The 15,934-nt window shown below is 45.6% G+C and overlaps 2 protein-coding genes across 2 annotated transcripts in view; both read left to right on the forward strand.

Annotated features, from left to right (window-relative positions):
- The window catches only part of LOC129334539 (microtubule-associated serine/threonine-protein kinase 4-like), a 123,144-nt gene extending 119,402 nt beyond the window's left edge, over positions 1–3,742 (forward strand). The window contains exon 4 of the mRNA XM_054986699.1: positions 3,482–3,742. Within this exon, the coding sequence (XP_054842674.1) occupies positions 3,482–3,742 (261 nt within the window). The remainder of the gene's footprint in view (positions 1–3,481) is intronic.
- Positions 3,743–7,612: 3,870 nt separating this feature from the next.
- LOC129335200 (microtubule-associated serine/threonine-protein kinase 4-like) overlaps positions 7,613–15,934 on the forward strand; it is a 325,787-nt gene continuing 317,465 nt past the window's right edge. The window contains exon 1 of the mRNA XM_054987644.1: positions 7,613–7,676. Coding sequence (XP_054843619.1) covers positions 7,626–7,676 — 51 coding nt within the window. The 5' untranslated portion in view covers positions 7,613–7,625. The remainder of the gene's footprint in view (positions 7,677–15,934) is intronic.

A 15,934-nucleotide genomic window follows, 5' to 3' on the forward strand; every position in this document is an offset into this window, starting at 1 on the left:
GAGCTGTAACTGACTCAAGGTCACCCAGCTGGCTTCAAGTGGAGGAGTGAGGAATCAAACCTAATTCTCCAGATTAGAGTCCCGCCACTCTTAACCACAACACCAAACTGGCTATACTATACTACTATAACATGACAATTCAGTAGCCTCTATATCTTAGAATTTACATAACATATAAAATAGTAGTAGGATCCAGCATTGTATAAATAAGAGTGTTTTTGTCATATGTGACTGGTTTGCATTAGAGCTCAAATCTATTGGAATAGTTGAGTTATTTGAGATACCAATGGTGTTAGATCCTTTTAGGTTTCAGTCCTGTCCATGCTTACCTGAGAATAAGCTCCATAGAAGAAAGTGAGACTTCCTTCTGAGTAAACCTGTATAGAATTGTAGAAATAAAAAGTTATCATTAAGAAGAATACATGAACTCTCAATATATATGTTAGCTTCTCCATCACTAACATCAGCTAGGCATAGAAAACAAGAATAGAATAAAAATTGAATGACTTAGAATGAGTTGAGAAATGTTTATTTTAGTTTACATTAAAAACTTATTAAATCTCACCAATGGAAGTCTGGGAAACTGTATGATATGTATCAGTGGTGTTTTCTCTTTTAAAAATTAGTTTTTAAAAAAGACCTGCCATAACTCTGTAGAACCAGTGTTCTACTCTTAGTGTTGTTTACTCAGGTTCTTCTTTAGGCGTTGAGGTCATTCTGAGGCCTTCTGTTTGAGCTTCTGTAACTGTAAGTTGAATCTTGAGCATTATAAATGTGAACACGTTTTCCAATACGAGCAGTGCCTTAAAGGAACCAGCAGTGGGATGATTGTATCCTGTTTGAATGGCCAGTAGTGTTTATGGTCAGTGACTGCTGAAGAAGCTGGCACAGCCAGTAGACTATCACATAACTCAGTATGTCTGAGTTAGTTTGTTCCCGGATACATTTTCTAGGAGAAAACCTTGAGGGACTTTTGTTGCCTCCTTTTCATCTTGTCCTGTGTATAGCCCCCACTTTCTTGTGTATGGGGAGGATGCAGAACTGTGGTGTTCCCATAAGCAACATGAGCATGCCTGCTCGAACTTCAGTGTCAGGGAATTCCACCTACAAGAACAGAGGCTGATTCCACAATAGCTGAATTTTCTTCATTCAGATAAGTTGTTTTTGATCATTTAGACATGACGCATGACATTTGACAGTTGCATAATCAAGATGTAGACTTCCTTTTCAGTCAGAAAAGGCCACACTTAAGATAACTAAAATTAATTGATGGCCCTGTTTGGCCAATAATGCTTGATTGCTTCTTTGATTAGTGTTCTAGTCTGTACATCAAGGGTCAGGAATATACTTAGGATGAGTGTTTGGGTTGCCTTCCAAACATAATGGGAATATTTGAGGAATGAATAAAAGTGGCTTAGCAGGTAGGGAAAGAGATTTCATTTTCCAACAACACTACCTTTTTATGGAGGTACCCCCCCACCTCAAACTTTTGAACATTCTTTCTGATTTACTGTTACTAAGAAAGGCCAATTGTCCTTTCAGCTAGACTGGTAGTTATGTACATGGGATTTCTCTGAACATGGATTTTGCAGACAGTAGTAATAACTAACAATGGACAAATTCCATGTATCTTGAATTCTAATTGTGTTGCCATTTATGTGCAACATCTGTGAATTCTTCAAATAGTGTTCTTCATTGAGTCAAAAATGTCTTTTTTTGGTATGTATTCATTGTTGCACTGCTGCTTGGCAATTGTAGTGTGTGTAACCTTTGAATTTCCCTTTTGTTCTGTGTTCCTTGTACATTAACAGATTTCTTGCTGTTTCTTCATATTTACTAGCGTGGATCCTCTTGGGGAGGTGGTGGAACCTCTCTGGCAGCTTTTACATTTACAAAAGCTCATGCTAATCACAGTAACCCAGAGTTGTTTCATCAATACCAAATGTTGACTCAGGAGCATGTACCACCATTGGCTCCTGGCCTCACCTGCTTAGTCTGAGGACTGTGCAGTAGACATGGGCACGAAACAGAAAAAAACTGAAACGAGAGGTTCGTGTTTAATCATATTTCATAAATTTCCACGAAATTGACCCATTTTGTGAAAAGATTCTTTAGTTTCATGACTCATCAAAACCAGGGGCATTTCTACGGCCCCCTTCACGCAGAGATGCCAAGCTTGCAGGGAGATTTCAGCAGGTTCTCCTCCACCCACCCTCCTAGTTTGGCCAAGATTGCAATATGTTGACCGGTAGGAAAGTGCTGCCAGATTACTTGACTGAAACGGGGACTGGGACTTGCTGGGCCAGGAGGACGACGAAGGATTACTGGCCGCAATATGGAGCTGAGCCGGGAAGACAGAGTGAGGGGTGGACTCGGGCAGGGACAGTCCCAAGAATTGTGGATGTGGACTGGAGGAGCTGGATGTTTCCCAAAACCTTGCCATTCAAACTGAGATGTGCCCTAAGGGGCACCCACGACTTCTGGCATGTGGGTTTTGTTGCTGGCCACCCCCTCCTATGGGCCCAGGAGTTGGTCGATGCTCCAGGCATGTGGGTTTTGTTGGTGGCCGCCCCCTCTTCACGGGCCCGGAAGGCGGTCAATGCTCCGGACCGCCTCCTTTCTGTTTTTCCCCATGCCACAGGCTCAGGGTGGCCCGCGGCCTCTAAGGAGCGCCCACACCTTCTGGCATATGGGTTTTGTCTGTGGCTGCCCCCTCCTCGCAGGCCCAGGAGGTGGTCGATGCTCCCTTCTGTCCCCCCGTGCCATGGGCTCAGGGTGGACCTCAGCACCCCCTTAGGCCCTAATAGGTGCCCACGACATCTGTCATGTGGGTTTTGTTGGTGGGCGCCCCCTCCTCGCGGGCCTGGGAGGTGGTCGATCCCCCTCGCAACCGCCTCCCTTCTGTCCCCCTCACAACAGGAGCACAGGAGGAAGCTTTTCCCTGGAGCCTGATGGTAGACGGGTGGACACACATCGATCCAGGGTGGCTCAGGGCCCAGATAAGTCCAGGTCCAGGGAGGGGTACCCAAGCAGGGGAAGGTTGACCTTAATAAAGGACAACATATCCAGCAGGTCTGGGTGCAGACATGCGTGGCGGGGACAGAGAAGGTCTCCCAGGTGGGAGAAGACCCGCTCGCTCTGGACACTGGTGGGAAGGCAGGAGAGGATGTTAGCGGCCAGATGGCAGATTTTCATGCCCAATACTCCAGGGGGTTGGTGTGGGGGAGCTCGGTGGGCTCGGCAAGGTAGTTTTGCATCATGGCCCCCACCGGGTCCTCCACCCTGACAGATGCACCAACCTTGCTGGCATCAACCGCACAGCCCACCGCATATGACCAGAACTCTGTGTTGAGAGGGCTCTCATGGCTAAGAATGCCTGGCTCATTTACAGTCTCCCGCTCCCCCTCCTCCACCCTCCCGCCGTACCCTCAACCCTCCGCCCTGCTTTTTGTGCCTGATACCAGTACACTGCTCTGTGCAGGACCTTCTTCCAGTCCTGCAGCTGTCTGTCTCGCATGGCAATGCTGCCCTTTATCTGGGGGTCACATATGCAGGCCTGTCTGTAGGGCTACTCCTGGCAGAGGGGATGCAAGCAGGCAGCTATGCCCACCTGCAACCTCCTGACCAAGTCCCGGACCCTGCGGGCAAGATCTTCCTCATTCTCCAGCTCATCGATCAGGACCCAGTCCAGTATGTAGATCAGAAGGATGACCTGTCCCAGGCTGGACTGGTACGAGCATAGGAGCTTAGTGGCGTCCTTAAAGGGCTTAAGGACACGGACCATCTGGGAGAGTGCCAACCAGTCTGCATAGCTGATGCTGACCTCCTCTCCCGCATAATAGCCATGGATGACATGATGTCCTGGACCGGGTTTTTTGTTCTACCAGATGACTAACAATGTCATAGGTGGAGTTCCAGCAGGTGGGCATGTCCTGGTAGAGGTAGTGCTTAGGTTCGCCCCCTGTCCCCCTGCCTCTGGAGCAGCTCACACGAAGACTTCATATTGCGGGAGAAGCGTAAAGCCAGACACTGGCAGTTGTCCAAGAAGTCACCCATGGACAACGTTGCCTGGTCCCAGGTGGCCTTGACCTTGCTACCTAGTGCAAGAGCATCCGCCATGATCAGGTGCAGCTTATGTGCCAGGCAGACAAGGCCATCGAGGGATGCCTCTCTCTTCCCGCATGATGCCACGGACAAAATCACCCATGGGCGCCCACTCCCTCCTCCCAGCCTTGATCATGGTGGTGATGTTCCTCCCTGTGTGGTGATCATCCATCCCCCATGCCTGGGGCATAACCACTCTGTACCCCGGCTGCAAGGGCAGCACCTTACCCTGGGGCCCTGGTGTTTCCCTGGGGCAGCAGAGGTCCTCCGGTTGCCATCAATGGGCAGTGAGGGCAAGGTAGCCATGATGGCAGCTGCTCCATATATCTGCTATGAAGTGCATGGTCCATCCTTTCGCACGCAACAGCTCCTGAGCAACCATCTCTCACACACTGTGGTAGAGGGCGGGAATGACTAGCCGGCCAATGGTCTGCCGCAATGGCATTATGAACCAGGGGGCAAAATGATGCAGGAGCCTCCAAAAGCCCATGCTATCCATGATAGACAAAGGGAGTCCTTCCAGTGCAATCATCTCCACCAGCACACAAGTGCCCGCCTCCTGACTCTTTTGATAGGCACCATCCCCAACCCCGAGGGGACAACCTCCTGCAAGGTAACCTGTCTGGATGTTCCACTTCCACCCGCAGCACCCTCGGGGCAAGGCTTCTTGCTCAGGGTGGACTCCCGTGACCCTCCCCCTTCTTTCTGATCAGGAGCCCTCCTCTTCCGCCCACCAGATGACTCACGTTGCTCCGGAGGCAGCAGACTCGGGTGGTGCCTCTGCAGATGCAAGCAGAGAGCAGTTGATGACAGGTGCTTAGGGTCACAGCTCCTACGCACCAGGGCATCGTTGGAAGAGCACCGCACAGGGGTTGTTGGGAAGTGTCTGGAAGTGCTGCCACAGTGCCTGATCAAAATGGAGACTGGGAGTTGGTGAGTCAGGAGGAGGACGAAGGATTACCGTCTGCAGTGCAGTGCAGGGCTGCCTCTTTCTACTGGGACTGAAACACAAGGCAGAGAGAGGTGCCTTTTATAAAAAATGCTGACAGAGCAGAACAGGAGATCTGTGGTTGGCTGACAGACCTGCCGAACAGGGTTTGGAGGGGTGAGATTGCCCATGGCTACAGAAGGCCCACCTCCTTGGTTGCTTAGGGGATTAACTCCCTGCTCCTGGTTGTGTAGAGCAGAATGGAAGCTCTCCAGATGGCTAGGAGAGCTGTCAATCAAGGGTAAGTGGGCTATGATTGGGGTTTCCAATGGCAACAAAAGGTCTGGGCCCATTGTTGCCTAGGGAATCAATAGATTGGCGTCAGCCTGTCTGAAATTACGAATCGTTCACGAAGCGAATGAAACAGGCCAAAAAGTCATGAATTTCATAATAACTATGCCCCACAAAACGTGGTTTCGCGACACACGGAATGGCCCGTTTTGTGACGAAATTTGCTTCATATTTCAATTTGTGCCCCTGTCTACTGTGCAGGCACAAAAGTGGTATGTAATCAGGATATGTCTAAAATGTGATTCTTTTGGGAAGCAAATTTGAAAAGTAAAGGGAATGTCCTAGAAACAGTTGCAAAAATTTGCTTCTATCTATGGGTTTCTTTGTTTCATTCATAGAATAATTGTTGAAATATTTTTGTAACTAACATGTACTTACTAAATGTATTTAAAATTGTAATGTGTATAGAGACTTTCATATGGTGCTTGGGAGCGTCTTGTTCCACTGGACTGTGTCCTGTTATGATAAAAATCCAGTTGGGGTAACTGGAGAGTTCTGATAGTTCCTACTAAACCACAACCTCTCTGACACATCTTGTTCTCCATGCTCATTTGACAGTTTTTACTCAAGTATTGTTTTGTGCTGTTTGATCTTAGTAATATGGCCAATTAAAATGTGCTGATTCCCCTCTTATAGATGCATCGTGTGTACAATTTCATATGTGTTTAGAACTGTCTTCATTCATGTACATGCACTGCAAAGTCAGTATACCAGGAGTCATTTTAATGTGTGTGCTAGACTGAAAACTATACTAAATGTAGTTAGTAGTAGTAGTATACTGTATTAACCATCTCTACCTAAAAAACTTGTATGCTTTTTTTCAGCACAAGTAGGAATACTTGTGAAGGGAAAGAGATAGTGAAGTAGCCTTGAAATGGTATCTGAAGAGCAATCTTTAGGAAAGCTCATTAAAATACTTGAAGGGATACCCTCTTGGTGGGGATTTAAATATGTGGTTCACCAGCGTTTGTTGTGTAAATCAAGCAAGATATGCAGAGCCCATTTTGAAGCTCAAAATGCCATCGATTTACTTGGTTGATAGTTTCTTAAATCCCTAAGCAATTTTTAATGACACAGTCTAATCAATTGATATCAAGCCTAATAGCCTGATGACAGCTTTAAAAAAAATCAATGACCGGGTTAACCTCAGCTGTACTGATAAGGCAAATCAGATAGCTTTCTCTTGTCTTTTTTGAAATTTTTTTTGTTCAGAAATCATGAGCAAAAGTGAAGACATGGCTGTGGCTAAACAGCATGCTGGTTCTTGTTTCCTTTTTAAAAAGCACAATATGTTTTCTCTATTGAAATAAAGAACATGGAAGCAGCTGGAGGTACTTTTTTGTAAGCTGGTGAGGTGGGATGGTAAACTATTGCTGCGGTAAATTACAAGCAATAAAAACTTAATATTCATCTCCTTGCTGTGTTGACCTGAAATAAAAAGAAAATTATCAGAGTAAACAAGTGGAAACAGACTGTGAAATTATGCATGATGCAGGAAAATGATATTTCTGTCTATTACTTCATCTCCTTCATATAGGCTAACAGTTTAATTAATGACTGTATTTTATATTTTATCTGGCGTTAATACTGTTATAAATATTATTAATATTTGGAATCCTTATTTGTGGGCAAAATAATGTTTCCTAGGAAGTTAAACAAATTGGTATTCAGGTTATTAAAAAAAATTGCCAGTAGTGACTGGAAAGCTGCCTGTGCATCTCTCCTGTTCTGCATTTTGTTTTCTTTGATGTCATCTGAATGATGAGAGCCAGACTTTGTTGTGCTGCTTGAATGACCAGCTATGCTTCAGTTTTTCACGATTACTATCAGCTTCTGCCTTCACTGAGATGTCATTGCTGATTTACTCAGACACTTTGACCTTACAGTTTCCTCTCAAAGTCTTGACCTATAGTTCGTGCTTAAAACTGTTTGCTGTCAGCACAGGATGCCGGGGTTATTGTTTTTTGAGCGTAACAGTGCTCTTGCAGGATTTCCTCTGTTGAATAGCTACTCCTGCCTGGATAGAGTGTGGTAGGTGTCTAGAGCCCACTTGCTGCTTTGTAACACAGTACAGCAAGCATTCATGAGCTCAGAAGTTGCTGAGTGAATAACTGGCCAAAGTCAGGTGACTCTTTCTCTCCAATCAGATAAACTGTGATGTAAGTGTTTAGCAGCTGCTAAGATCTGAATAAGTATACTGAAGTCTGAGGTAGTGCAGCATGGCTATATTGTTGTGAAAGGAATGAGGGAAGGAATGGACGAGTCCAGCATTCTGAGGAGGCGAGGACTTCAGGTAGGACACATAGTTAATGAATTATGTTTTTTCAGCAATAATTCTATTGCTGTAAAAGTTTAATTTGCATGTAGCATGCAAAAAATTAGGAACAAATTTGAAGTGTTGTGAGTGTTATGACACTCAAGTACAAGACTTATTAGAAAAACTGCTTCCTTTCCAAGGGACAGGGAAATTTTTCTAGTAATATTTATTTGAGCATGTTATGTTTAAAAATATAGCTGATGTTGAATAACTACAAGTGTGATAGTAAGTTTATTGTATTGATGTGACTGATCTATAAAGACATTTTAAAAGAAAATCTAAGTGTGGCACCATTTCACCATTGAAGCAAATATGAGCAGCTGTTGGAAATCCTCAATATTAAATTCTCAGTAATAAATAACCTCCACTCCCTCCTGCCCCTCCTTAAGTTGTGAAGCTGGCAGTAATACTTGTTTCGAGAGGAAAGGATACACTTACCATGCAGTGTCATTTATTTCCAGTTTGTAGGTTATGGAAGTATGTTCTGTTAAAATGAGACAAACTAGGCTACTGGGACCTAATTTTCTGGGAAAGTGAACGAAACTACTGCAAGCTTTGAATGTACTATCAAAGTAATAACTTTAGTATGCTTGTCCTATTGCTTAATGTTTAAAGTAATTATATATTTTCTGTTCAGTCATGTTGGGCTTTTGTTTTGTGGATTTGTGAATGCCATAGAATGTTTTAAAACTATTTGTCTTAACACATTAGTGAATTGTAAAATCACAGCTCAGTATTTATATTAACTATTAGTGGGTATAATCATTTAAGCCCAAATTGAAATACAGTTTTCCCAACTGAAGAGAGAAGTAGTGCTACTTCTAAATGTCATTGTTGTGCCCTATTGTTAGCAGAAGAATATTGGTTAGGTCTCTCATCTTTGAACTTCCTTCTCCATGTTTTCTATACATTGCTATTGTTTCAGTTAGTACAAAGAAGCTGTCTTGTATTTATCACCTTTGTTTCTGTGCACATCATTTGTGTGCTAGAGTTTTTAAACTTCAGAACTTAAAACTGGTGCCTTTTTAAATACAGATTTTTTTTCTAAATATGGTGGCCATTTTCACAGACAGAATAATCTTAACTAAGATAATTACTCAGCTATTTGAGGCATTTTATTGATTATATAATACTTTTAAAAATGTTTTCTTACTTTGTACCAGAGTTTTGGCACAAGAAAAGTTCATAATAAAGACTGTGATTCTGAACTCTTGTATACCAGATTATTGGTTTCCAGATAATTGTGGCAAAATTAAAACCTACTTACGAATCATTAGGTATCAATGAGTTTCAGGAAAAGAGCATTTAACAATTTCAGGTGGGTAGGTTTTTATATTAAAATGAATTTCTTTATTTTCTTCTTCCTCATCTTTCATTATATTCTCTGTATTCTGCCACTACTGTGCTTGTATTTAGCCCAAAGAAAAATGCCTTTCCTTAACCTGTTTAGGCATTAATGCCTAATAGGTGACATTGACTTTATTGTACCTGAATGAATGGGTTAGCACTTTATTAAGAAGTACCTCCATCTTGAAGTCTATCAGATACCATGTACTCTCTTGTTGTTAAGACGATCTTAATAAGAACATATACGACTCAGTATAAGGCTTCTACAGGCGAAGGAATGGCTTGTCAGCTTACTCTGATGGGCTACAGTTAATTTTATGTGGAATACCAGGGTAGTTTGGTTTGATGTTAGTAAGAGTCAGGAAGCTTGTGAACATTTGTAAAGCCCTATACATATGAATTGGAACAGGAATTAAAGATGGAAGGGATGCTTGTAGATCAAACATCTCTCCAGTGTGAACATAATTCTATCAGAGGATAAGCAGCCAGGCACACCTCCATCATGCCTGCATGCAGCTGCAGCTGAGAGCCCCACCTCCAGTTTTCAACCAATATTTTAAGTGATCCATTAGAGGGAGAACAGGAAATAGCCAGTCACCCCTTTCACAGTCCCTAAGTCCAACTTGACTGAGAATCGTAGAATCATAGAGTTGAAAGAGACCTCCAAGGTCATCTAGTCTAACCCCCTGCGCAATGCAGGAAATTCACAACTATCTCCCCCCACACCCCAGTGACCCCTGCTCCATGCCCAGAAGATGGTAAAAAAACTCAAGGATCCCTGGCCAAACTGACCTGGAGAAAATTTCTTCCTGACCCCAGAGTGGCGACTGGAATTAACCTGGGCATGTATGAAAGGGCCATAAGAATTAAGCACTGATGTAACCCTTCCTGCCCTCCCTCCCATGATCTGCTTAGGTTCACAGAATCAGCGTTGCTGTCAGATGGCGAGCTAAAAACCTCCAAAGAAGGAGAGTCCATCACCTCCTGAGAAAACCTGTTCCACTGAGAGACGGCTCTAACTGTCAGGAAGTTATTCCTAATGTTTAGCTAAAAACTTTTAAATTTGAACTTGTTGGTTCTGGTTTGACCTTCTGTGGCAACAGAGAACAACTCCGCACCATCCTGTATATGACAGTCATTCAAGCACTTGAAGATGGTTATCATATCACCTCTCAGTCATCTCCTCTCCAGGCTAAACATACCGAGTTCCTTCAGCCTTTCCTCATAGGACTTGGTCTCCAAAGCCCTCATCACCTTCTATGCCCTCCTCTGGACATCTTACAGCTTCTTCTTAAATTGTGGTGCCCAAAACTGAATACAGTATTCTAGGTGTGAGGTCTAATCAGAGCAGAGTAAAGCGATACCATCATACTGCATGATCTGGACACTATACTTCTGTTAATACAGCCCAAAATCGCATTTGCCTTTTTAGCTACCACATCACACTGCTGACTCATGTTCAGTGTATGGTCTCCTAAGTCCCCTAGATCCTTTTTGCACATACTATTGCCAAGACAAGTCTCTTCCATCCTGTAATTAGGTATGTGATTTTTCCTACCTAAATGCAGAACTTGACATTTATCTTTGTTGAAATTCATTTTATTTTGTTTTAGCCCAGTTTAGCCCAGTTTTCTCCCTGAGGAACTCTTTGAATTGAACTTTTTCATTTGTATTAGATTTTGATTCTTGCGAGTTGCTTTGCAGGCCAATTTTGACTGAAAAGTTGGGTGAAAGTGTAAGCAATAAACAGGGAAAAGTAGGCAGCTTACCCTTCGGGTCTTGAGAGAGTGATGTGCCTTTATAAGAAAGGTGATGAGACTGTAAGATGAAGTATGTTGAAGCAGACACAGTGACAGCACTCTTTGTGAACAGGAATAGGGTTTAGCACTCAAACAACTGAAGCAGCCACTTGGGCTGCCAAACCACTGGGGGAAGTGTTGTGAGAGGAGGCAACAGGTGTGGCTTGTGCCTGACATCACCTACTGCCCTGCGACTGCTAGGGGTTAGGGGCAGAAGTACTTCCCCTGCAGGCAGCCTTAGATTCTACCAAGGCAGTGCAGTAGGAAGGCACATGACAGGCGGCTGAATATGTGTGAAGTGAATATAGTGCTGTTGGTGAAAATCCCTTTTTGGAGGGGAAGGGTAGCTGCTGCAGTGCCTGTATATGATGTTACCTGGTGGAACTGTTCTGTTGTGTATAATAAAAAGCCTTGTAAACAGTGGTTATCTCAGATCATAGTATGGGTAATGTATTCCTAACGAGTAGCTCTATAGGATGTATCTGAAAGAGGGGGCTCTAGCCCATGAAAGCTTATGCTGGAAATGTTTAAATTAATTTTTAGGTGCTGCAAGACTCCTTTTCATTTGAACTTTAGCTGTGTTTTACATCTCCTATGCTTAAAGAGTCCAGCACTTATAATGCATTGGCCTCAGCTGGTGTTACTGGGGAAATGTGGCTAACTAGTTGCTAAATACAATTGCAAACTTATCAAGGATAGAGAGACTTAATTCTGTATTTGCCTGGATACTGTTCAAGAAAACATCTTGCTATGCTAACTTTATAATTGTCTTACTGTTTCAAAATGCCCTCTTTGTATAAGAATTTGGAATTATGTACTGGCATTATATGGGTTGCGTCAAGGTCAGCTCGACCATATAGCCAGAGTAGGCAGTTCCCTAGAGCATAAACCTCGAGGGGTGCCAAATTAGTTTCTTTTTTTTCTCTTCTGAGGTGGACGAGACTTTCTTTAGCAGCCTGTTCAGTCCTTCAGCAGCGATGTACCACTCTAGATCCTTCCTTATCCTGTCTGCTGGGAAACAGACTGTCATGGCAGGCTTGTATTCAGCCTCCTTCCTCGGGCATCCTGCCAGATTTGCCATAACAGTCCTGATTCCCCAAAGAAGCAGCTGGTGCAGAAGTTCAGCACACTGTCAGCACAAACCTAAGGGGCACCGTGGCAGAGGTGTACAGATGCCCATGTAACTTCAGTGGTACTAGTCTGCTCCCTAAGGTCTTTTGACAGGGAGATATGCCAGAGTAAGAACCCAGCCAGGCATCAGCAGCAGAGCAAGCTCTCCAGTCATCACAGAAACTCTGGACCACACAACATCAGCTATTGAAGCTCTGTGAGTGGCAGCTACAGGCGATGCCAATCTCCAGTTGCAAATGTAGCAGCTGCCTCTCAGTGCCACTCCCCCCCACAAGATCCAATGGACAGGGTGGAAGACCCTGTAACTGTGGCACCCTAACAGAAGCACTGGGTTTGAGAGGTCTCCTCCCCAGCCTGAAGGGGGGACACACCCCAGTGGCAGACAAGGCACCTTCCCCATTGACTGCAAGGGGAGAGACTGGCAGCAAAAGTACCAACCACTTGCAAATATTATTGCTGTGCACCACACATCCCTTTCCCTGGGAAGAGTAAAAACAGAAAGGCAAAGAAACCAAAAAGACTTAGTCCAAGTTTGAACTCACAGCTCCCAGGCTCCTGGGCTAGAAAAGGAGGTTCCCAAGAGACATGCCAGTAGAGACTAGACACCTTGTTGCAACTCTGATGTCACCACCAGGCACATAGGGGAGGCCAGAGAATATTACTCATATCACCATGGTTCAGCAGGAAGGGAACTGGGATAGCGTGGCTGAGGCTCCAGATTCAAAGCCCACTTGGGCAAAAAGGAGAGACAGGCTAAAGCCCTGGGTCTGGATTTTTGCATCCTCCTGCCAACAGTAAAAGGAGATCAAAATAACCCAGCTGATGAGGAACCCTCGAGATCCATCATTTTGACCAGGATGTGGCTTCACAACTCACCCTCTGCTGCACCCATGGAAAGTAGCACCCTAGCATCCACTTTGGATTCCACCTATATGTTAACAATCTGCATGGCATATCAGATGCCAGCAGTTCTGTGGGAGAGTGTGGGGACCCGCCCCCCCCCCCCACGAGCAGCAACACCCTGCCTTGGACCACCCTTCAAGGCACAACCAGCAACGTGCAGTGTATGTGAGGGGGAAGAAGGGAGATGGGGACCTAAATGTGGGCTCAACCCCCAAGGTGCCTCTGGACCACTGCTCTGTTGTGCAGCAAAACAAATCCGAGGTCCAGTGACACCTGGAAAACCTACTGGAGCCACCCCAGCATCACCAACCCTGAGCAAAAGCCCACCTTCTGGGCTGTGTGAAGAGGCACCCATACAGGGAAGTGACAGATGGGGAGCTGGGGCAAGGATGAGTGTGGAGCTAGTGTTCATCTGCACACAAGCAAACAGACAGGGAGTGAGGTGTGGAACAACCCAGACTTTATTAAACTGCAAATCATGAAGGGGGGTCCCAGGACCCAGGTTGCCAACTTGTGGACATAGGCTCAGCCATCCCTAGCATTGCATGCTTGTGAGCAAGGTAGACTCCTGGGTCAAACTGTTGCCTGAGGAAGTATGCTCCAGGAGTCAGGATGGAAATGCATTCTGAGCAGAGTGCCGGGAACTGCAATGGCTGTGCACCCAGGTATCCTGGTTGGATTGCAACCTGCATGAATGAAGGAAGAAAGCATCTGCCACAGTCAAGTCTGCAGCATCCTGGGAGAACCGTAGCTCCATACCAGGTGAAGGTGTTGCCAGGAGATCCCACCAAGGTGGATGCTGCTGGTATCCAAATGACACTTTATCCACCCAGAGAGGAAGTTCTCTGCTACTGTGACAGGTTGATTTGTGCCTTTTGCTGCTGCCTCTGTATAGGGGTCTCATCCTGCAAGGGAATTGAGCCCAGGATCACTTGGCCACCTTAATGGTGGAATACAGAGAGCCACATCCCAGGCACCATAATCCAAGGTTGTCCCCAGTCCTTGTTCCTTGTGGGGGAGTGGGGGTTGTCAGTATAGTGTGCAAAGAGCTCTGTATGGAGCTGCAAGCATTCTTGCCTCCCATCTAGAGCAGCTCTGTTGGGTACATTTCCCTGGGAGCCTGCCCCATTGTTAGACATGGACCATGATGCCTAGAGGATCAGGCTCAGCCCAGCCTCCCAACACCCCACCGGCCTCGGTTGTGAAGGCCACTGTTATGACGGCAATGTCTGACCTCGTGTGAGGGGAACAGGGGAGATGGATGTGGATGGATGGGTGGATCTCCTGTTCTTGCTTACCTGTTAGTATGCTCTCGCCCTTTTGAGCTGTCTCTCTGGAGATGGAGTACCCTGTTAGGGCTCTGCAATAAGAGATGTTAGTGAAACATTCTGGACTTTGCTCTCTGGCAGGAGTGCAAGTGCTAGGAGCTCGCCCAATTTTTCAAAGTGCCCATTCTGTGCTTTTCCTGGCTTCAAAGTGCCTCACGCTCTAAGTCACATGGCAAGGAACTCTGAGCCCAGAACTCCATGCTGTGTGTCCTACTTACTGAGTTCAGTGGTGTCCTGGAAGGGTTGGGAAGGGGCGTGATTGAGTGTTGGGATGCGAGGGGGTTTGTGGCTGTGGTTGGCATTCTGTGCTCCTCTGGGTCATTTGGGCAGGGCTGTGCCATTGGGGAGGTGGTTGACTTTTTCTTTTACATGGGTGCCTATAGGCTATACTGTCTTGTTTCATGGTGTAACAGTCAGCTATATTTTGGAGGCATTACCTAGCCTGGAGCGGCTTAGGAAGCTGACTAACTCCAAGCCTGCCTGCTCCCATATGGGCACAGTGATTTACACCCAAGGTCCACTGGCGGCTAGCTGCAGCAGGACAATGCCAGTGCAGCAGCCAGGGAGGATGTTACTGGGGAGCTGCTCTGGCATAAGTTGGGCTTATGCTGACGTAAGAGCAAGGTATGCTGGCATTAAGGCTAATTGGTTCCCTCAGCACTCCCCCCACCCTTAGGATTGCAAATGTAGCAGCTGCCTCTCAATGCCACTCCCCCCCACAAGATCCAGTGGACAGGGTGGAAGACCCTGTAACTGTGGCACCCTGACAGAAGCACTGGGTTTGAGAGGTCTCCTCCCCAGCCCGAAGGGGACACACACCCCAGTGGCAGACAGGGCACCTTCCCCATTGACTGCAAGGGGAGAGACTGGCAGCAAAAGTACCAACCACTTGCAAATATTATTGCATCCCTTTCCCTGGGAAGAGTAAAAACAGTAAGGCAAAGAAACCAAGATGTGTCCCATCTTGTCTAGTCTGGAGTAGCTTCAGTGGGGCAACTGTAGTTTCTGCAATTGATATTACTATTACTATTCCTGTTGAGGTTGATGCATGCTGTGAAGATCAACCAGAGCTTCTTGGAGGGCCTGCTGGTGCAAGGCAAAGTGGAGGTAAGGCTGGCCTGAGCATGTTTATCATTTTCTGGAAGTTGACTAGTATATGGAGCACAGGCAAAGAGGAGGGATGCCCAGGAATTGATGGAGTAAGTGTGGCAGGATGTAGTGTGGCACTAGGAGGCATACTGAATTGGAGCTGGGAAATGTAGAGGCTTTACGGCAAGCACAAAAAATTAGAATGGGCAGCGGGAGGCACAAGAATGTGGCATGGAAACGGAAAGTTGGGGGCAGGAATGGGAAGCCGCAGATGGGGAATGCAGGGTCTGTGAAACTCCAAACTCTGCATGCATGGCAAAGCCAGGCACTGCCGTTCTTCACCATACTAGCCACTCTGTGCTCAGACCAGCAGGGTAAAACTAGGCACTGTTGTGTTTGTGCTGGTGTTCAGAGGGGAAACCTGTGAACTGGCCCTGGGTTGCATAAGATACCTAGTGAGAGTCTGGTTTTAGTATTTTGTATGATTACTGAGATATCCTTTTTAGTCTCTGTATCTTAATTATGCCTTAGCCAAAATTTATATTGTTCTTAGACCTTGAAACAATCCTTGATGTAACGCAGACTTTGGAGTTTGGCATTTGTTTGTGTTAATTAGTTGCCATCATTTTTAGAAAGA

This window comes from Eublepharis macularius, chromosome 8, assembly GCF_028583425.1.
Source record: "Eublepharis macularius isolate TG4126 chromosome 8, MPM_Emac_v1.0, whole genome shotgun sequence".
NCBI lineage: Eukaryota > Metazoa > Chordata > Lepidosauria > Squamata > Eublepharidae > Eublepharis > Eublepharis macularius.